We start from the raw sequence: 21,449 nt of genomic DNA on the forward strand, positions 1-21,449 counted from the left end.
TTTTTATTTCCACTAATCGCCATGTTTTTCATTACCAGATTTTCAAATAATGTTCATATTCATCTGATCTTGTTCCAAGTGTTGATTTCTTGTCATTCCCAGAATTAGGGCCCTTCCTGTGTTTTAGAATTCTGTCTACAGACTCATTTGGGGCACAAGTCCTTTTTTTCTGTTCATTTTATTTTTCACTTTTTCTCCCTCCTGCTTACCCTTCCCTTCCCAGTTTGTAATTGCCTGGGCCTCCCCCTACCCCCACCCCCATGTGCAGCTGTGACCCCCAGGCTCAGACTGGCTCCCGTACAAGCAGGGTGGCCTGGTTCTATCCCTGTCTCGCCCAAGGAACTTTGGGGACTCACTGTCCCACGTGAGCTGCCCGCTCCTGGTCCCCTTTGAGCCTGGAGCCCAGGCGTCCTGCTCCGGCTGGAGTCTGGACACAGCCACGCCTTCGTCCTCACCTAGATTTCATCTGTTGTTGCTGTGGGTCTTTGGATGGGGACACCCAAGAGTAATCCTGATGGGATGCACGTGGATGAATTCCAAGAAGGGGGTGACCTCCTTATTTCTGAAAGGTCCTTCTAGTTGCAGAGTGAATGGACAGGGGGGAACCCATCTAGGGGCAGGGAGACCAGAGCGGGGGAGAGACAGGCAGAATGGGGCCTTGGCAGCAGGGATGGTGCGGAGGGGGCAGCATCTGAGCGCACAGGTGTGTCCCAGAGCTGGCCAGGCTGGGGATGCGCTCAGGGCCTCATGGGGCTGGCCCTGCTCTGGCGGGCTCTGTGCAGGGCACATGGTGGTCTGAGGGTGGCCAGCTCTGTCAGATGACGCCCGAGGCCAGGACAACGGGGAGCCTCGTGCACTTAACCGGGACTGCGCAAGCACAGGTTCCAAGGCGCCACTGCTGCTCCGAGCCCTCTTTAAAAGGAAACCTTGACAAGGATTTTTACGCCGAGGCTGCTGTAATTGCCAGTTCTATTTAAGCCATTACATGTATTTATGATAATTATGTAGTTAGATGTAATTATACTAATTGTATAAATGCGCAATAATCGACTAAGATAACTTTGAGAGAACAAAGAATCCACCCAGAAAGCCCTCCCAGAGGTTAAGAGTGTGTCAAGACCCACGGGGGACAGATGGGTGCTCGTGGGAGCCTTGTTTCCGAGCCAGACCCAGAGCTCCCGGTGCATACAGCAGGTGCACTGAGTGCTCACCCGTTGCCATGGAAACGAAATGCCTGTCTCTCTTCAGATAAAACTGGGCCTGGGGCCACTGAGGAGCCTTGGCTCCAGGTCAGCCTGGACGAATCCCCCGCAGGCTTTGTGGACACGCAGGCCAACCATCACATCCCTCTCCCGCTCAAAGCTATGCCATGGCTCCCTAGTGCCCAGGAATGAAGTTCCGCCGGGGCAGCCTGCGTCAGTGCACCATGGTGGGGCTCTGGTCCACTGAGCCCAGCTGCAGAACCGGAACCGTCTGTGCGGCGGGTACAGACCGGCTGACTCTCGGAGGCATGCTGGGCCCCTCCCACCTCCATGCGGTTGCCCAGGCAGCACCCTCTGCCTGAGTCGCCATCCCTCTTGCCTCCTGCCCCTCTGTTGAGACCCTGCCTATTCCTCCAGGCCCTGCTGGTCATGCCCCTTGTGCGCCAAGCCCTCTCCCTGCACCTCTCAGAGTCTGAACGTGCCCCTCTCTGGTGACGCCTGGCATCTGTTAACCCAAGTCCCGTGGCCGTGCCTGTCTGCCACAGGGTGAGTGTCCCTGGGGCCAGGACTACGTCAGAGAGCCTGGCATGAGTCATGCTCACGAATAACTGAACGAAAGGTGCCTTCTTATAATAAAGGCATGGATAAAAATTATCCTAAGGAGCCGAGTGAGCCCAGAGGGCCTCTTCTCCCGCTGCGGTGGGTGGTCAGGGAAGGCTGCCTGGAGGAGACAGTGTCTGAAGTAAACTTGAGATAACGGGGAGTTTGGCAGGGACAGAAAGGGGGGCCAGGCGGGGCAGGCACGTGGAAAAGGCCCAGGACGCCAACAGCAGCACAAGGGCCCTCACCTGCTGGGACCCAGAGCCGCTGCCTCTTCCACCTCCATCCGTGCAGGTGGCGCATTAGGAGGGGCAGTGAGAGCCCGTCCTCCTTCCTGCTTCTCGCAGGGGTTGGCAGGGGGTGCTATGTGCAATTTCTGGAAAGTTCTATGGGCACCTTCCGGAGACATCTGCACCTCCCGCACCAGCCTTGGGCAGGGGTTGACTTCTCAGGCATTCAGAAGTCCTGTTCTGCCCGCCTTCAGGCACTCGTGACTGGTCACGGGCATAGAGAAGAGCCAGGATTGGTCACAGCAGAAAGAAGAGCCGTGATTGGTCACAGCAGAGAGAAAAGCCATGATTGGTCACAGCAGAAAGGAGCCAGGATTGGTCACAGCAGAGAGAAGAGCCGTGATTGGTCACAGCAGAGAGAAAAGCTGTGATTGGTCACAGCAGAAAGGAGAGCCGGGATTGGTCACAGCAGAAAGAGCCGTGATTGGTCACAGCAGAGAGAAAAGCCGTGATTAGTCACAGCAGAGAGAAAAGCCATGATTGGTCACAGCAGAAAGGAGAGCCGGGATTGGTCACAGCAGAAAGAAGAGCTGTGATTGGTCATAGAGAAGAGCTGTGATTGGTCACAGAAGAGAGAAGAGCTGTGATTGGTCACAGGAGATAGAAGAGCTGTGATTGGTCACAGCAGAGAGAAGAGCCAGGGCTGCTTCAGGGCCACGTGCTTCCTCCGAGGGCACAGGGTCCTAAGCACGGGCGTGAACGTGGAGGGACCACGGCTGTAGGGCTCGGGGTGGTGGGTGACCCCGCAGCGTCCCAGGCACCGTTCGGGCTTGGCAGGCCTGGACTCATGGCTTCTCCCCACAGCACTGCCAGGAGGGAAGACGTACCTCTCCCATTTTACGGACGGGACAGCGGGGTTCACCCCTGTCGCACCCCAAGAACTAGCAGCAGGGGATGCAAATTCAGGCAGCAGGTTCCAGACCCGTGCAGACCGCTCCCAGCCTGCGCTCAGGAGTCCCCCTCACAGCCCCCTCTGCACAGGGCGGCTGACTCCCGTGAGCACGTCCCCACCCCCGACAGCAGCCCCCAGACCCCAGCCACCTACCTCGGGGTTCTCCTGGCTCGGGGGCCGGTCTTCCTTCCTGTTGGTGGCCTGAGCTCCCTGAGATGGCTCCTCCGTGGGCGGCCGCGACTCGGCCTTGCTCTCGGGTTGTGTCTGCACTTGAGGCTGAATGATGATGACCTGGAAGGTACGGCGCAGGGAGGGGGATGAAGGGGTGCGGGGGGGGAGGTTAAGTGGGAGGGAGGGGGGCGGGAGGGGGAGCTGGGGGGTCCAGGGTGAGTCTGGGTGACAGCAGAGAGGGCGCAGGCCCCGGAGCGGCAGGATCACGGGAATGAGGCGGCTTGCACGGAGCTCTGCAGGCTATGGCAGGGCGCCTGCCTCCACAGCCCCTTCACCGGGAAGGTGGTCTGCAGGAGAACGGGGCCGGGCTGAGGACCCGGGGCCCTGGGTTCGGTCCTGTGTTCCCGTGTCGCAGCTGTGTGCCTTCGGGAGGTCACGCCGCCTCTACCCTCAGCTTCCTGGGAATGCTGACCTCTGGCAGCGAGGACAGGAGAGCTTAGTTCCTTTATCCCCAACTCAGATGCAGGTAAACTGAGGCCGAGGGCGAGCAGAGGGCTGGGAATTTGCATTCCCGGCTGCATGACCTGGCCACCCACTCCCCTCCTGCCCCTTCGGCCCCAGGCCACTGGGTCTGAGGTGCTCCCACTTGGCCGAGGAGGGCGCGGGAGGGTGCGCATAATGCTCTTTTTCTCACTCTGAGGAGCCCTGCCAAGCCCTGGGGTGGGTGGGCGTGTGGAGAAGGAGGGGGTGGGCTCCAGGCTTCACACAGAATCACCCTGAGCAGCCCCACTTCAGGCGGCCCCCATCCGGGTTCAGGGCGGCCCCCACCAGGGTTCAGGGTGACCCCTGGGTCTGACCCAAGCTTCAGAGGCTGGAAAGTCTGAAATTGACTTCTGTAGCCCAGCCTCCCTGGGTGGCTCGCTCCCATCTGTGGCTCAGCTATTTCATTTCTGTTTTTGGACAGGAAATGGCGGGAAATCGTTAGGTTTCTTGGGTCCAGGGGAAGGAACTCAGGGCTGAGCCAGGAGTAACTTGAACTGGCGTTTTCCCCCTGAGAACGGCTATGACTGTCTTGTGAATCGTGAGAAGATGGCTTCTCTTCCATTGGCTTAAGGGAAGGCTCTTTGTTCTTCTTCATATCACAGTTTAAAATCCCAGAATTCTCTGGATGGAAAATAACGCCCCTTTTTATATTCACGGGGGGAAAAACACGAAGATCCCCCGTAGAAAGAAGGGCAAAGAATATCCTCAAATGACACTCAGGAGTCAGAACTCTTGAAAAGTATAGGAAAAGCATTCAAGCTTAATAATAACCACATAACTCAACTTTCAACAGCGAGCGTCTCTCTACACCGATTAAATGAAAAGCGCTGAAAGCGACAGCATGGATGCTGGAGAGGCTGCAGTGAAGCTGGGACAGTCCTTCCCCAAGCAGCTGCTCAGCACGCTCTGGACCGGGCCGCCCTGGATCCACACTCCTCACTGGGACCGCGTCAGACAGAGCCCGTTGACAGCTCTTTAGGCGTTTAGAATCCCTGGGGACACGGTCGGAGGTGGGAGGGCCCCGGAAGTACGCTGCGTGCAGTGACATGGTGGCATGAGAGGGGAGTGCCGACCTCCAGGCTGGGAAGTGGAAGTGACACTGGCCACAAACCAGAGGGGGGCAGCCTGGCGGACCCCAAGCTGGGGACAGGAAAAGAGGCCAAAGAGAGGAAATGACACCTTCCACGCAGCCCCGAAGGCCTCGGAAAGCAGTCAGAAGGCGCTTGGAGGGAAACGGGGAGACGACCTTAGTTTGTTTTAAATCAGGTTTTTCTAAGAAATGACAGGTTTTTCCATTCCGACACCTGGGTCCAAAAAGTCCTTGGCCACCTAACTCCACCAGCACAGCCATCGTCAGTATGGGGCTCCCCTGCTGTCACCCCTTCTGCCCACATCGTAGGAGTCAGTTACCCCAATGAATGGAGTGATGAACGCACTGACCAAGCATTCTCGTTTTGCTGGCCTTAATTCGCTCAGCCATATGTTCTTCCAGTCACATACCCATTTATGTGTGCCCTCATTCATTCATGCGTGGATCCACTCACCTGATCACTCATTCGTACCCCATTTATCCATCCGACCACTTGGCCACTCTGCCCTCGTCTTTCATTCTGCCCGGCCTCGTTCACTTGGTGCCTCTTGGGCAGGTGCCTCCTGAGCCTGCCCGTGGGCACAGCCTCACCTTGTCGGTACCGATGAGGAGGGGCTGCACTTTGATGCTGTCGCTGACCACGGACGCGGCGGCGCTGGGGGCCATGGCGGCGGCATTGCTGGGGGCCGTGGAGATGATGGCGTAGGCCACCCCGGCACTGCTCAGAGAAGAGGTGATGGCGGCCGGCTCGGCGAGGGCCTGGGGCTGGCTGCGGGGCGTTGGCACATGGCTCACGGTGTTGTTGGCGGTGGGGAGGGCTGGGCTGGGGTTCTTGATACTGACCACGGTGGCCTTCTGGAACGTTGGGGGCTGCTTGGGTGGCCGGTCCCGGCCGGGGGTGACGGGGAGGCTGTCTGGAATCAGAGTCTTTGGCCTAACCTGGGGGGAGGGAGACGGACGGACAGGTGGATGATGGTACTCTTTAACCGTGGCCCCCCGTTTACTAGTAAAACCCCCCTCCCTGCAAGGCCCGGTCCAGAAGTGAGTCATTCAAGAAGCAGTAATCTAGGCCAGCCTAGTTTATTCCATCTCTTAAAATCCTGGTCATTACCCACTAAGTGATTTCCCAGTTCCTCACTGGGACGACGGGTGCTGGTCCGAACGCCTCCGAGGAGACGGGCGAGGGAAGGGGCTCCGTGCTGAGGGGCTGGGGGCCGCGGCCACAGGACAGACGGACAGACACCCCCGGGGCCCAGCCCTGGGCTGCTTACCTGAGGTAGCACTGCCACTCCTTGCCCGGCCAGCCTCTGCAAGGAGCTGACCTGAGGACCTGGGACAGGCACTGCAGTGACGGACCCCAGAGCCTGGAAGACAGGGTGCTGCTGAGTGGGCCACGCGGGACGCACCGCCCACACCTCGCCGGCCTGGGGCGCCCGACCTCGGCCCTCCGGCCTCCAGGACTGGGAGCTGCGCGCACATGTCTGTTGTTTATGGCCCCGAACCCCGGTCTGCGGGATTGTCACTAAGACCGCCTCCGTCTGTGAGCCAGGAGGAGGGTCCTCGGCAGGAACCGCAGCAGCCGGCACCTTGACCTTGGACTTCCCGGCCCGCAGCCCCGTGAGAAGGAAATGCTACAAGCCCAGTCCCTGGGTCCTCCTTTCCCGCTGTGTCTGTGCGTCTCGCTGACTCCAGAGGCTGTGGCTCTGAGCCTTCCTTCTGGTCGCTGCTTGGACACCAGCGACTCTGCGCCTTAGAAATGGAGTGGAGAGGGGACGCAGGGGGCGGCTGGACAGAGGCAGCGAGGGCAGGGCCCGCAGTGGGTGGGGAAATAGGAGCTTTGCTTTGACCTCGTTCTCAATACTCGGTCACCAACAAGGAAACCGCCCTCCGTGCACAGGATGTGGTCAGTTCGCACCGTCCCTGCGACTCCAGGAACCACATACAATACCGCCAGCCCCCATCCGCCGCCGCTGGCGTGCACATGGCCGCTGGGGCGCGGGGTGCCAACGCTCCTTAAGGCGCACCTTACAGGGTGTGGGTGCCCCTGGTGATGGGGTGACTCCCTGGGGCAGAGCCCAAAGTCGTTCAAGAGGAATTTGCTAAAAAAGAGGCTGCTGCACAGCCCCCCCACTGCCTCCCTCTCGGAAGGATGGGCTTCCCCCGAGAGCCCGTCACCCCCCACCCGCTGCGCGTTCTCCTGCGGGGCCTCGGCCTCAGGACCCGAATTAACACGCGGAGAGGACACGTTAGCCGGCAGGCCGGACGCCATCCGGAGGCCGTTCCCGGTGGTTTATGGCCGCCCTTTGTCAGGATGAATGAGCTCCTTGCGACTGCATTTACAGCGCTAAGCATTTTAACAGGGAAGAATGGGCCATAAATGTCACAGATAACTTCAGATTTTCCTGCTCCAGCCGAGTCCCCAGGGCGGCCGGGGAGACCTCAGACGCCGAGGCCGGTGGGAGGCGCCGAGGGGACAGGTGCACGCAGACTGCTCGTGGCGGGGACACACTGGGCTCCGGCTCTGCACCAGTCACCCCGTCTGCAACAGGTGCCCAGCAGTGGGGGGGCGCCCGGCAGTGGCTGAGGAAGGTGGGGCAGCAGCCAGGCCTCCGAGCACCTGGCAGGACAGCGAGGAGCCGCGGCCTGGCCTCCGTCCCTCCACGAGCCCGCGTCCCAGCAGCTTCTCCAGCCGCAATCTGCTCACATCTGGATGGGGCCCCTGTGACGCAGGGCGAAGGTAACCACCAAGCTCCCACCTCGTCGGTGCCAATAAACATTAATACCACGTAAGCAGCTTATTATTCACAGACGGAACCCACCGCGCCTTGCTCACGGCCGGGAATAGACTGAGCTGCGTGCCGCGGGCGCGCTCCTGCTGAGCCGGCTTCCACCAGCTCCCGCACCAGCTCCCGCTCCCGCTCCCACTCCACTGACCCCTTGCTCGTCCCTAGAGGAGCGACGGGCGTTTCCGGCGCATGAGACAAGCCAGGGACAGGCACGCCTGTCATTGCTGCCCGCCCACAAGCGTGTCGCGGCTGTGATGGGCACATCCCAGAGCAACCCGTTCCCAGCTGGCCCGGGTCACCTGAGCACCCCTGTCCTGCCTCCAGAGCGGGGGAGAGCCGCCTTCCCTGCTCCCAGGCCGGGGGGGGGGGGGCACACAGCCGCTGAGTCACCCCAACAGCTCCTCCTCACACAAGTGTGCGCCAGGGACCCAGTGTGGTCCCGGTCGGGAGGGCGTGCGCCTCAGGGAAGCCCAGCTGCTGGACAGGCGGCTCCGGTCTGCTGGGTCCCGGTGACCCTGACCCGGGCCAGCGGAGGCGGACTGCCCGGGCCACGGAGGCCTTTGCAGGGGAGGCCGTTCCGAATCGGGAACCTGGAAGACGGGAGTGGCCCCTCTGAGCTGACGTGTACAAGGTCCTTCCAGCAGCCGGTGTGGCCAAGCGCTTCGTTCACTTGGTCATTTTACACTCTTTATAGGAGGAAACACACTCTAAACGGCATCGTGGGCCAAGAACCAGGCTGTGGTCTTGGGGCGGCAGAAGCCAGCGAGTGTGGCAACCAGCGTGGGGTGAGGGGGGGCGGTGGCACCCTGGAAACCTCCCCACGCACGGCGGCCCTCGGAGCCACGCTGGCTGTGTGGTGGAGCGTCCACACGACCGAGCTACCACGCCACGTCAGCTCAACAGAGAAATGCCACGTCGGAAAGAGAACTGGCCTTGGGGGGAGGGGCTGGGGGCCCATCAGGACCCTGTTGAATCCCCCATCCAGGCCGTCGGAGCACCCCTGAACCCCAAGGGGAGACACCCGCCTGTTGCCCAGCTCTATCTGCCTGCAGAGCTTATCCAAAGTCGTGAGGGGGGTCCTGGGAGGTAGGCCCCTGCTGGAAGGCCAGAGAGCAGGCTGTCCCCACGGGGGGGGGGGGGGGGGATGGGGCCGTAGGAGGACCACAGGTGAGGGTGCAGCCTTGGAGAGGGAGGGAGCGGTGCACAGAGGAGCCGGGGCTGGAGCTGGAGCCTCGCAGGCTCCGGGGAGACCGTGGGCGGGGCCCCCCTCTGGTCTGTCCCGGGAAGGACCAGCTGGTATTGGGCATGTCTCCAGGGCGGCCTCCTGGGGGCGGGAGCGACAGGAAAACATGGAATAGTTGGCGCCTGTCCTTCCCCTGGTCCCCACAGACCACCTGCTCCCCTCACTTCGTGCTCCCCAACATCCGAGATTGGGGAGGCCCCAGAGCCACTGCCTGGGCCCTGGGATCTGGAGGCCCCGCCAGACAGGCATCTTCAAAACCAACCGGGACCAGACACGGTAATGGGCGTGTTGCTGCCAGCCTCCCTCCCCCACCGCCCTCTGGACCTCGGGGAAAGAGTCCTTCGGGAAATCGAGTTCCCACGTGTGACGGCTGACACGCACTCCCAAGGGCCTGGCCTCGGCATCCCGCCACCTCGGCGCCCTGGGGTCTAACTGAGGAGGCGCACATCTGCACAGCGCCCGCCCGGGGTGCCCGCCCACGGCCCCCACGCGCCTCGCTCGGGAGAGGCCTCCTGGGCGCGGGCAGCGACCTGAGGGGCGGCCCCAGGGCTAGTGTGCAGCCCCCAAGGATGGAGACAGATGTCTGCACCCCAGCAAGCACCACCCAGGCCACGAGGCAGAGCATCCCTGCAGACGGGGCTCCTGCTTTGAGTCCCTGAGCCGGCAGCCGTTAGGAAGAGGCTAAATCCCCACGGTTTTCCCAACCTGTTGGCACCGTTAGTTGACTGAGCACCCACTCTGTGCTGGGCTGTGGGGACAGAGGTAAGGAAGGCAGGGACCCCCCCACTCTGTGCCGGGGCCGTGGGGACAGAGGTAAGGAAGGCAGGGACACCCCCCCACTCTGTGCAGGGCCATGGGGACAGAGGTAAGGAAGGCAGGGACCCCCCCACACACACTCTGTGCGGGGCTGTGGGGACAGAGGTAAGGAAGGCAGGGACCGCCCCCCACTCTGTGCCGGGGCCGTGGGGACAGAGGTAAGGAAGGCAGGGACCCCCCCACTCTGTGCCGGGGCCGTGGGGACAGAGGTAAGGAAGGCAGGGACCCCCCCCACTCTGTGCCGGGCCGTGGGGACAGAGGTAAGGAAGGCAGGGACCCCCCCACTCTGTGCGGGGCCATGGGGACAGAGGTAAGGAAGGCAGGGACCCCCCCCACACTCTGTGCGGGGCCGTGGGGACAGAGGTAGGGAAGGCAGGGACCCCCCCACTCTGTGCCGGGCCGTGAACCCGACCTGACACCGCTCGGCCAGCTGAGACAGAGGTAGACAGGAAGGGCAGGGGGGTCTGCGTTGACGGCATGTCTGTGCCTGCCGATTCCCTCAGATCTGGGGTGACTTCAGGACCCCCGTGAGGATGAGAAAACGGGGGAGGGTGGGGAATGACCTGCCCCAGGCGGGTGGCTGGTGAGAGGCGCGGGAGGGACCTGAGGGTGGGCTGGCTCCCCCCACCACCCCTCCTCCCGACCCTGTCCTGTGGGAGGAGCGGAGGACACAGGGAGGAGCTGGGGGGCGGGGGGGCTGGATGGAGCAGCAGCACTGTGTCCTGGCCACCACAGGGCTTGGCACACAGGACATGCGTCCCTGCACCGGCCTGTCCCGCAGGACAGAGGGACCTGACATTTGGTGGCGGCGCTTTGGGGATGGAGGTGACGGCTGTGGGGGAACCACTGGGAGCTCGGGGTGGGGGCCCCCCACCGTGCCGGGTGCCCTCCTCTGTGCGGAATGGAAATGATCCTCCTGCTGCCCCCACTTCAGAGTCCCTCTGGACCAGCACCCTCGTCTCCTGACTCAGTTTCCCCACTTCTGTGGTGGGGCCACCAGGGTCAGATGGTCAGACCGTCACCAGAAAAGGTCTTCTGAACTTGACACTGAGATGACCCTGGGGCAGGGAGATGGGGACCACGGGAGCGGGGACAGCTGGCCACAGCTCCCCAGGCAGCACCCGCGGCGGAAGCTTGAGGCCCTCGCCGTGAGCTCGCTCACTTTGCAGGAGAGAAACCCCGTCTCAGCCTCGTTCTTTCTCCGGCGGGTTCTGGATGCCAGACCCCCTTATGCCCAGCGGGCTCCCCCCGCCCCCCAGAACCCACACCGGCCTCCCCACACCCCCAGATGCCTCAGGAAGGTCCCTGAACCACTCGGCGTCAGTTTGCCCATGTGGGAGCCTTGACCTGTGCTCAGAGTGGCTGCGCCGTTAAGGGAGAGCATACGTGAAGGGTGTTATTAACACTGCAGATGAGGGCAGTGCCCTAGGTCTCCGCCCTGATCTAATCAGCGCAGCATGGGCCTGTCTGTGCCAGGCGGGCACTGTGCTGGGCTTGGGCCTCTCCCCATGGCACCAAGTCACTAGCCTGCAAGGAAGGGTGTGAGTGGCACCGAGCAGGTGAGCAGTCCCCACAGGTGCCCGAACCCGTGGCCTGAGACCCAGGCTCCCCCGGGAAACAAGGCAGGCTCCCGCGTGGTACCTGGGGGAGGAGCTGAGGAGGAGTGACAAAGAGGGCTGTCACCAAGTTGACGGGCGATGCCTGACCCGCGGAGCGGGGACTTCCTCACCCTGAGCGTCTCTTCCTCATCACTCAGCTCCAGCGGGATGACAGCGGATGAGCGAGGAAGTCATCGCCAGCCCATTACGGCCCAGCGAGACGGCTCCAAATTGAATCTAACCGTCAGTGAAACCGTCAATACTTCATTTACTCGCATCGAGTTTGATGGCAGAGATACTGGGATTTCCCTGGGGGGGGGCGGGGAACCCAGGGGACCCGATGCTGGGGGGGGAGGGAGACGGGGGGGGGGGGCCCAGGGCTGCTGCTGGGCCGCCCAGGGCAGTGATGCCCACTTTGGGAATCCCCTTGGCCCTCTGGAAACCGGGAACAGGAAGGAGATGGGTGGTCCTGCCTCGAGGTGCACGAGGGGTCACCGCCCACACGCCTGCCTTTGGTCTGCCTCGCGCTGCCGTTGGCGTGGCGTTCGAAGACGCTCTGGCTCAGGCCCCCGAATTCCCCGACTGAGCACACACCCCTGCACAGCCAGGCGCCGGCCCTTCCGGGAAGCTCCCTCCTGCACGTCATCCCGTTTTCCCGGGCTTCGCTCCTTTATTTGGGGGAGCACCTCCCAAACTCCCTGCTCCCCAAGTTCAAGCACTGCGTCTGGAGCTGCGTGGAGGTGCCCGGCCGTGGGACCTGGTTGTGCTAAGAACTCGGAGGCCTTTTCCGTCTGCAGCCCGTGCCCTTCAGTCAGGAAGGACGGCCATCCGCCCTGGTCTGCTCTGCTCGGCCCGGCAAGCGGCAACGGGTGCTGCCGAGTGGACGCGGACGCAGGCTCAGAGGCTAACACGGGAGGACGGAGGATGGGGGGAGGGCGGAGGATGGGGGGAGGATGGGGGGAGGGCGGAGGATGGGGGAGGGCTCAGAGGCTAACAAGGGAGGGCGGAGGATGGGGAGAGGGCGTCACGGGGGCTCACCAGGGGCTGCCCCCCTGCAGGCACTGACCACTCTGCAGGGAGCAAAGGCGCCACCTTTGTTCACACTCACACGCCCCTAATGGATGACACGCTGGGCCTTGGGGGCGCGACACAGCGGAAAACGGTCCCGAGAGAGAGGCCTGGCTTTGACATTCCCATTTCCCCCACTCGGCCTCACCTTCTGAGGGGGCGCTGATGTTGTTGATGAAAACATGGAAGGTGGGAAGGGGAGCCCTTTCTCCTCGCCTGCCTCCTTCGCTCCGGGAAAAGGCGGAGGGCATTACAGATCTGGCCTTCTGGGCCTCTCGTGCGTTTTCATCGTCTTGTTAAAGGGAAGACACGGGACACCAAAGACCAAAGACGCGGGGAGCTAGTCCTGGCTGCGGCCGAGTGGACGGAGGCGCGGTCCTGCCCTGTGGTGGGCAGCGGGGTGCGGGGCAGGCCGGGCGCCGGGCCGCACACACAAGCCCCCGCGCGATCGCAGTTACCGAACACTGGAGCGTGAAGCTGCCTGGGCCTCCTGGGCTGGCTTTTCCTGGGACCCCCCAAAGCAGGAAGCTACCCGACAGGAAGCTCCTCACGCAGACAGCTGGGCGCAGACCCAGGGAGCGGGAGGAGGCCGCCCAGAGAGGACAAGCGGCCACGGGAGTCACAGAGAAGGCTGGGAGCAGCACCGGAAGGAAGGCATTCGCGGTAACCAGCGCACTGCGGGGGCCCAGTGTGGGCTGCTCCAGTGAGAAACGCCTGGGGGCCTCACCGTTTTGGGGGCTTTACCTCCAGGAGCCCCATCAGGTCCTCACAGTGAGGACTGGGGAGGAATCCCCTCGGAGCGACCGAGGGAGGGGCACGCCCCAACGTGAGCCACAGCACTGGCTGAGTTCAAGCGTTGGCGAGGCACCGGGAGAGCTGGGGGCTCCACGGGAGGGGGCGCATGGCTCCCGCGCTCCCGGGGCTGTGCAACCAGCCCAGGAAGACCTGGCCTCGCTCTGCACAGTCAGGGAAGACTTCTCAGAGGAGGTGCCACGTCAGTTCTTAAAGGATTAGCAGGAATAAGCCAGGAGGAGGCAGGAGAAGACGCCACAGGTAGAATTAAATGTAGAATCAAAACTCAGTGCATATGTCTTGGATACTGAGGATCCATCCAAGTCTGGAGCGTGGGGCCCCTGGGCCCCTGAAGAAGGTTGGCCCCTCCTCCTTGCTCCGGGCTGGGGTCACTGCAGGTCTGCGAACAAACGGGAGTAAAACGTCGGTTCCATTATTGGCCCTGGAGTGCTGGGGTGCGATGCTGCAAGCACACACGTGTGCAAGGATACAGGTCTGCATGAACAACCTGATGTGACCCACACTTGCATCTGCACATACACAACCTACACACGCGAGTGTTCCACACGGCACCACGTCCTGCCTCCACCCCACGTACACGGAGCTTTAATTCTAGAGCAGCGGTTCCCAACCTTTCCGGCTGTGCCCCACCTAAGCATCTCTAACATCCTGATGCCCCCCTGTGACATATAATTCTAACTAGAGGCCTGGTGCATGGAATCTGTGCACTCGGGGGGGGGGGGCGGGGAGGGTCCCTCAGCCCGGATTGTGAGGGCACAGGCCAAGGGAGGTGGCCAGCTGGGGAGGGATCGCAGGAGGGCTCCAGGGCATGGCCTGATAGGCCAGATCCCAGCAGCAAGCTAACCGACCAGTTGGAGCATCTGACCCCTGGTGGTCAGTGCATGTCATAGCAACTGATCGACCGGTCGACTGTCTGCCCCAGGTGGTCAGTACATGTCATAGCAAGCCGTTGAGCGACCTTAGCATATAATTAGCATATTATGCTTTGATTGGTTGAATGGATGACCGGATGACCAGACACTTAGTATGTTAGGCTTTTATTATATAGGATTATTCAAAAAGTGACTCCGATTCACGTGGAGGAAGCCTGAAAGGCCATTAGCTTGGTCTAAACAGGCTTCCAAAGAACATGGCATCCATGAAAGAGAAAAATAAAAGAAGGACAGTTGAAGTCCTGGGGAAGAAATCACTAAGAAACTGTTAAAAATAATAATAGGAAGTGATACAAAAAAATAGCAAATAAAGTTTCAAAACATAATAGAGAACTGAAATGCATAAATATGTCACGATATATTTATATGCCGTACATGAGGGCCCTAGAACCGTAAGAAATGCAAAAAATTCACTGTTAATAACTCATTCTCGAACTGCCCCCCTTAAAAATCAAATTGCCCCCCTGTGGGCCCCACATTGGGAACCACTGCTCTAGACAGAAGCACTGTGCCGGCGGCGGGTCACTTCCAGGCCCTGTCGCCAACGCTCCCAGACGTGGCCCAGCGTTGAACAGTGCATGTCACATCGAGCCAGGCGTGGGGGGGGGGGGGCAGGGGGGAGAAGGATAGCTCTTCAGACAGCAGGCATCCTTCCCCACGCTGCGTTCACAGCTCGAATCAGAGCTGCCAAGCATGAATGCGACTTCGGTTTAATAAGACCAGAGAGGTATACGGAGATATAGATGCCAACCCATTTGTTTTCATTAACGGTATAATGTTCTCTGTGTCATGGAGAGTTTAGATCACGTAATACTGCTCAGCGCCCAATCGCTCAACAAATAAAGAAGAAATGCGATTTAACAAATGGGAGTCGCTGTGCCTAGAGGCAGACGCCCTGGGATCCTCCCGTCAGCCCTTCCTGCTCTTCCAGCGCCGAACCACAGCCTGGCGCACTCCTGGCCGACGACGCCCGCCTCCCGCCTCCTCCCCCTGCTCCCCCAGCCACACGCTCCGCTGAGGGCCCTGCTTCGAGGAAAGAGAACTTTCCACAAATCACCACCACCATCTCTCCACCCCCCAAAGTGCATCAAGACACCTTTCTCTCCAGGGACTGAGGGCCCAGGGTCGCAGCTCCTGCCGGCTCCTGCCTGGCCTCACTCCTCCTCTGGGCCCCTGAGGCTGGTCCTGAGCGGGAAGGGCAGGTGGTGGAGAGGCAGGTGCCTAGCAGGGCCACAGTGGGGCTCCTGTCCCCGGGCAACCCCCATGTCGGCCAGGGTGCCTCCTGCCCTCCCTGCTCAGCCTGCCCCCTTGGCCACCCTTCCAGCTAACCGGACACTTCACCGAGACACGGGCCGGACCCACCTGTGCGGGGCAAAGGCGGCCCTTCCCCTTGGCAGCACAGAGAGCTCTCTAACCCGGACCACCCTTCTCGGAGCCCCAAGCACATGCCGGGGCCGTGCCAGCAGCTTCCTCGCCTCATCTCCCCCAGCGAGGAGGGCAGGAGGGGACCGAGGCTCCAGGCCCTGAGAGACCTGCCCAAAGCCGCACAGAGGCGGGATCCGACCCAGGTCTCCGGGCTCCAGCCGCCCTGCCCCATGGCCAGGCCCGGCGCCTGCACCAGGGCTGGGTCCGCGCGGCGCTGTCCGCGGTGCTGACGACGCGGCCAGCCATCCTCCCACCGGGGACGCCGGCGCTCCGCTCCGCCTTGCCCAGGAGAGGGCGCTGATGAGTTTGTCTGTATTTCCAGAATCTGTCTCCGTTAACAGGGAACTTTTAAAATGTGGCCTTAAAGCTAGTTTAGAAAAAAGCAAATGTATGACCTGAGCGTCACCCTCTACGCAGCTCACCCTGGAGGTGCCATGTGCCTGGAGGCAGGACGGCCAAGGACAGCCCTGACACCTAGAATCTCACTGCGGGTGAGAGGCAGGACACGCCATCCCCACAAGTTCAGTTTAACATGTATGCGTGTCTTGTACCGAAGCGATACTAGGAATGATAACACGTGTGTACCATTTAAAGAATCACAACACCATCTGTGTGCACAGGACCCGGCTTAACAGAAGAAAACTGACTTTAGCTTTGAAATACCGCTGCCTGTCCCCCTCCCACATACAGGTAACGACAGTTTTGTGTGTCATTCCGCGACTTTCCTTTGTAGTTTACCAAAACACCTTGCTTTGTTTCGCATGTTTTTGAACTTTATGTAAGTGAAGGCATATTGAAGTATTCTGCAACTTCCTTTTTTAAAAATAAAATACATTTTATTGATTTTTTTACAGAAAGGAAGGGAGAGGGATAGAGAGTTAGAAACATCAATGAGAGAGACACTGATTCAGCTGCCTCCTGCACACCTCCTACTGGGGATGTGCCCACAACCAAGGTACATGCCCTTGACCAGAATCGAACCTGGGACCTTTCAGTCTGCAGGCCGACACTCTATCCACTGAGCCCAACCAGTTAGAGCTGCAACTTCCTTTTTTGACTCAACTACCTGTCCCTAAGGTTCACTTTTGTCACTGCACGTGGCCTGGCTCAGCCCCTTCCCAGCCACATAGCGCAAGGCGGACCTGCTTACCCCTCACTGCTGGTGGTGGTGCCGTGGTTCTCGCCACGCCGGCTGTTTGGTTTCGGCGGCTAGGACTGTGGTCGCCTGGCCCACCTGTGTACGGACTTCTCTAGGGCAGGGATGCACCCAGAGGCGGGAGTTCTCGTCACGGGATGTGAGTATCTACCTTCAGGTTTACCAGATGACTCCACACTGTTTCTAAATTCTCCAACCCCAGGCCCACCGTGCTTCGTAAGGATTCCGGCTGGTCCCCGTGCCCGCCGGCCCTGGGCACTGTTCGCACATCCACGGGGGCCAGTCTGACACAGGTCGGCTGGGCATCTTCTCACATGCTGATCAACTCTCTTTTCCTCTTCTAGGAAGGCTGTCTGACCCCCGCCCCCACCCCAAGCCCCGCCAGCTCCCACAGGAAGGCTCTGGACCAGGGTTTCATTCCAAGGACCAGACACGGTCCATTGGGGACCGGAGAGCCATCGCTCTGTGGGCTCTGCCGACGGAGGCCGGTGCCCACTCCAGGTCCTGCCTGGACGGAGAGCACTGTTCACAGCCCACAGCTCAGCATTTTCTTTGCCGCCCCTCCCAGCCCCCAAATAATAATCCCTTAAAGGGAAGTCACACTTCAAGTTTAGAGTGTTCTCAAGCCGTCCCCCAGGCACCGGCCTCGGCCTAGGGCAGCTCTGACCGACAGCCCGCGGTGGGGAGGACCGCGTCGGTCTCGCTCCGTGCCACCTGCAGTGCCAGGGCCAGGCCTGGCCCAGATCCAGAGCCCGAGGAGCCCCCTGACGGTTCGGGTGGAGAGGGACCGGGAGGAGCTGCAGTGGCAGGGGCTGCCGCTGAGGACACACGCGGACCATCTCCGCCGACTGGCTCTGCGTTTGCGGAAACTTCATCGCCGGCGCCTCTGTGATGCGCCCAGGTTAGTGTCTGGGCTTCCAAAGTCGCTCTTAGCACCTTTCTCCTTAAAATGGAGATGAACTTCACATCATTTAAATCTACCTTCACTGTCAAATTACAGCGGGAAGGTTAGGGAGAGGTGGGGGAAATAAGAGATCAACTGAAGGACTTGTATGCATGCATATAAGAGTAACCAACGGATGCAAAACATTGGGGGGTGAGGGCATGTATGGGAGTGGGGTGGGGGGGCAATGGTAAGATACGTACACATATAATACCTTAATTTAAAAAAATAAAAATAAAAATAAATAAATAAATAAATAAATCTACCTTCCAAGTGGGTGACTCAGCGGCATTTACGACATTCGCCAGGTGGGAGAGCGACCACGCTGTCTAGTTCCGAACAACTGCACCCCCACAGGAGCACGAGGCCTTCCCTGCTGGGCGCTGCGCCGGGCCCCCTGGAAGCCTGGGACTCCCGGAGGACCGGGGAGTCCCGGGCGTTTCCACCCCATCCCCCTCCTAGTTCAAAGCCACTGACCACCCACGCTGAGATAAACTAGCTTACAAAGACGCAACCCTGCCCTGGCTGGTGTGGCTCAGTGGATAGAGCGCTGGCCTGCAGACTGAAGGGTCTTGGGTTCGATTCCGGTCAAGGGCACATGCCCGGATTGTGGGTTTGGTCCCCAGTGAGGGGTGAGCAGGAGGCAGCCCATCAGTGATTCTCGCTCATCACTGATGTTTCTATCTCTCCCTCTCTCTTCCTCCCTGAAATCAATAAAAATATACTTTAATAAATAAGTAAATAAAAATAAAGACGCGGTCACATAGTTCCCAGCGTCTCCCAAGTCTATGCCAGCACCTTACAGTGTTACGAGGCGCCCACCACAGACCAGGTAACCAAGGGCGTCCCCATGGCAGCCCCAGGCTCTGCGGGGGACGCAGCCCGGGCGGCCAGGCGGGGGGCGGGGGGGAAAGGGGGGCCTGAGCTGTGACCAAGACCTGCAGAGAGGTGAGCAGGGGACACAGGAACCCCTGCTGCTGTCACAGGGGTGCCACTGGGGTGGCCCAGAAGGCTCGCGCTCCGGGGCCTGCTGCCCGGCACCACCAAGGCGCTGTACACAACAGGTGCGTCAGGGCAGGGGAAGTGACTCATTGGTTGTTCCTCAGACTCGGGGAGCCGAGCCCCCTCCCAGGGTGAAGTGCCCCCGTCTAACCGGGGACCAGGAAGCACATCTGTCACGGCACTGCCACCCGAGCCATCAGCACAGCTAATCACGGCTAATTGTGATACGGCTAATTGTGATACGGCTAATTGTGATACGGCTAATTGTGATACGGCTAACTGTGATACGGCTAATTGTGATAGGCTCCTGTCTGGGGCTAATACACTTAGACTTGCTAATCAAATCAAACCCTCCGCCCGAGTACGGCTCTGAGTAAGTGTTCCTGCAAAGCGAGAACTAAATAAACACTCCAGCTTGGTTCTCTCCTCCCTGTAGCTGTACATTGGGGGGGGGGGGGGCGGGGGGCATTTATTTGCCCCTGAGACTAAAGGAATCGAAGGAATCTGATGAGGAATTGGCCTTTACTGCCCAACGCTTCCAAAGAAAGGGGGAGACAGAGGGGAAGAGATAGGGGACGAGGGGGGAAGGAGGGAGGGAGAGAGGGAGGGAGGGAGGGAGGGAGGGAGGGAGGGAGGGAGGGAGGGAAGGTGAGGAGGAGGGAGGGAAGGAGGGAAGAAGGAGGGAGGGAGGGTGGAAGAAGAGGAGGGATTGAGGGTGGGAGGGAAGGAGGGAGGGATGGAGGGATGGAAGGAGGGATGGAGGGAGGAGGGAAGAAGGAGGAGGGGAGGAGGGAGGGAGGAGAAAAGAAGGAGGGAGGGAGGGAAGGAGGGAGGGAGGAGGGAAGAAGGAGGGAGGGAGGGAAGGAGGGTGGGAGGGAGGGAGGGAAGGAGGGTGGGAGGGAGGGAGGAGGGAAGGAGGAGGAGGGAAGAAGGAGGAGGAAAGGAGGGAGGGAAGGAGGGAGGGAGGGAAGGAAGGAGGGAGGGAGGGAAGGAGGGAGGGAGGAGGGAAGAGGAGGGAAGAAGGAGGAGGGGAGGAGGGAGGAATGGAGGGAGGAGGGAAGGAGGGAAGGAGGAGGGGAGGAGGGAGGAGGGAGGGAGGGAGGGATGTAGGGAGGGAGGAGGGAAGAAGGAGGAGGGGAGGAGGGAGGGAGGGAGGGATGTAGGGAGGGAGGAGGGAAGGAGGAGGAGGGAGGAGGGAAGAAGGAGGAGGGAGGAGGGAAGAAGGAGGAGGGGAGGAGGGAGGGAGGGGGGGGGACTGTCACAGTTGAGCCTGTGCCATCTCTTAACCACTTTTCTTGTGTCGAGTCCGCCCTCTCAGGGACACAGCCTCCGGCAGCCCCTGGCTGGGATGAGGGCTCCTTCTCAGCACCCTCAGAGGTCTGAGCTCCCCGATTCCACTCCCCAAATTGGGGTGCATGGATCTGTCCCCAGACCTGGCCAGCATCCTGTGTGGCTGGTCTGTTTCCCCAGCGCCTCTCCCAGGCCCGCACGTGGCCGGCGCCCGGGAAGCCAGGCTGACCAACACAGGAGCAAACAGCCCGGTCTGCAGACGAGGAAACGGGGCGCTGCGATGCTAAGTAAGTGCCCAGCACTGCGATGCGTAAGGCGGGACCCGGGCCCCAGGCCCCAGGCCCCCTGCCAGGCCCGGCCCTGCACCTGTGCTCCCTCGGAGGTGGGGGGAGGGGGCCCTAAACCCCGCCACCCAGGGACCAACAGGAAATGAGAAGGGCTCCGTCTGCGGCGTTTCTGAGGGTGCTGGAGTGGAAGCGGAAAGGTGGGCCAGCAAGGCCACTCCATGGAAATGCACCAGTTACTCCAGCGATGCTGCTGACCTCCTGACCTCCTGACCTCCTGACCTCGCACAGCCAGCCACAGGCTCCTGGTCCCGGGGCTGCCGGGGACCAGCTCCCAGCCACGCCCCCTCACCCCCCCGCCGGGCTCCCTTTGTGTGGCAATGCACCCCCATCCCCACAGCCTACACAGGACGAGTGTGGAAACCCAGGTTCTCCCCTGGTTCTGCCCGGCCTGGCCTCAGAGTTCCTGCCCCGGTGAGAGGCGCTCTGTCTGGGTCCATCATGGCCATTTCCTGTCAAGCTTCCTTTTCTCTCACGGCAGAAGGAGTGAGTGAGCGAGCGAGTCCATAGGACTGCGGCACCATCACTGGGCTGAGACGGTCTGGAGCAGGGAGCGTGGGAGGGAAGAGGGTGAGAAGCGCTGGGCATCGCCCTGAGCAGGAGCGTGCTCGCCATCACCTGAGAGGCTCTCGGGCTGGACCCACGTCACAGATGAGGACCCATGTCACAGATGAGGACCCATGTCACAGATGAGGACCCATGTCACAGATGAGGACCCTTTCACTGCGAGAGGATGCCGGGCGGCTCAGAGCCCGCGTCCTGCCCACTCCTGCACGGCACCAGGCAGCTCAGCCATCCTCGAGCCAATCTCCCACCTGGCATCTCACAGCCGCTGCTGCTGCCAGGCGGGGCCCACACGGCGCACGCACACACACACACACTCACACACACACTCACACACACACTCACACACACACACACATACACACACACACACACACACACACTCACTCACACACTCACTCACACACACACTCACACACACACTCACACACACAGCGCACACACACACACACACGCACACACACACACTCACACATACACACACACACACTCACACACACTCACACACACATATACTCACACACACACTCACACACACAGCGCACACACACTCACACAGACTCATACACACATACACACACACATGCACACACACACATACACACACTCACATACACTCACACACACAATTCTCACACACACACACTCACATACACATACACACACATTCACACACACTCA

The 21,449-nt window shown here is 60.7% G+C and overlaps 1 protein-coding gene across 2 annotated transcripts in view; it reads right to left on the reverse strand.

Moving 5' to 3' along the window:
• The window catches only part of PHF21B (PHD finger protein 21B), a 58,340-nt gene that overhangs the window by 17,275 nt on the left and 19,616 nt on the right, over positions 1-21,449 (reverse strand). For both annotated transcript variants that reach the window (XM_080661376.1, XM_080661377.1), the window contains exons 3-5: positions 6,060-6,152; positions 5,380-5,727; positions 3,138-3,275 (exon numbers count right to left, since the gene is read on the reverse strand). In XM_080661376.1, coding sequence (XP_080517502.1) covers positions 3,138-3,275; positions 5,380-5,727; positions 6,060-6,152 — 579 coding nt within the window. The remainder of the gene's footprint in view (positions 1-3,137; positions 3,276-5,379; positions 5,728-6,059; positions 6,153-21,449) is intronic.

Source organism: Plecotus auritus, assembly GCF_963455305.1.
Source record: "Plecotus auritus genome assembly, chromosome: 3".
Classification (NCBI taxonomy): domain Eukaryota; kingdom Metazoa; phylum Chordata; class Mammalia; order Chiroptera; family Vespertilionidae; genus Plecotus; species Plecotus auritus.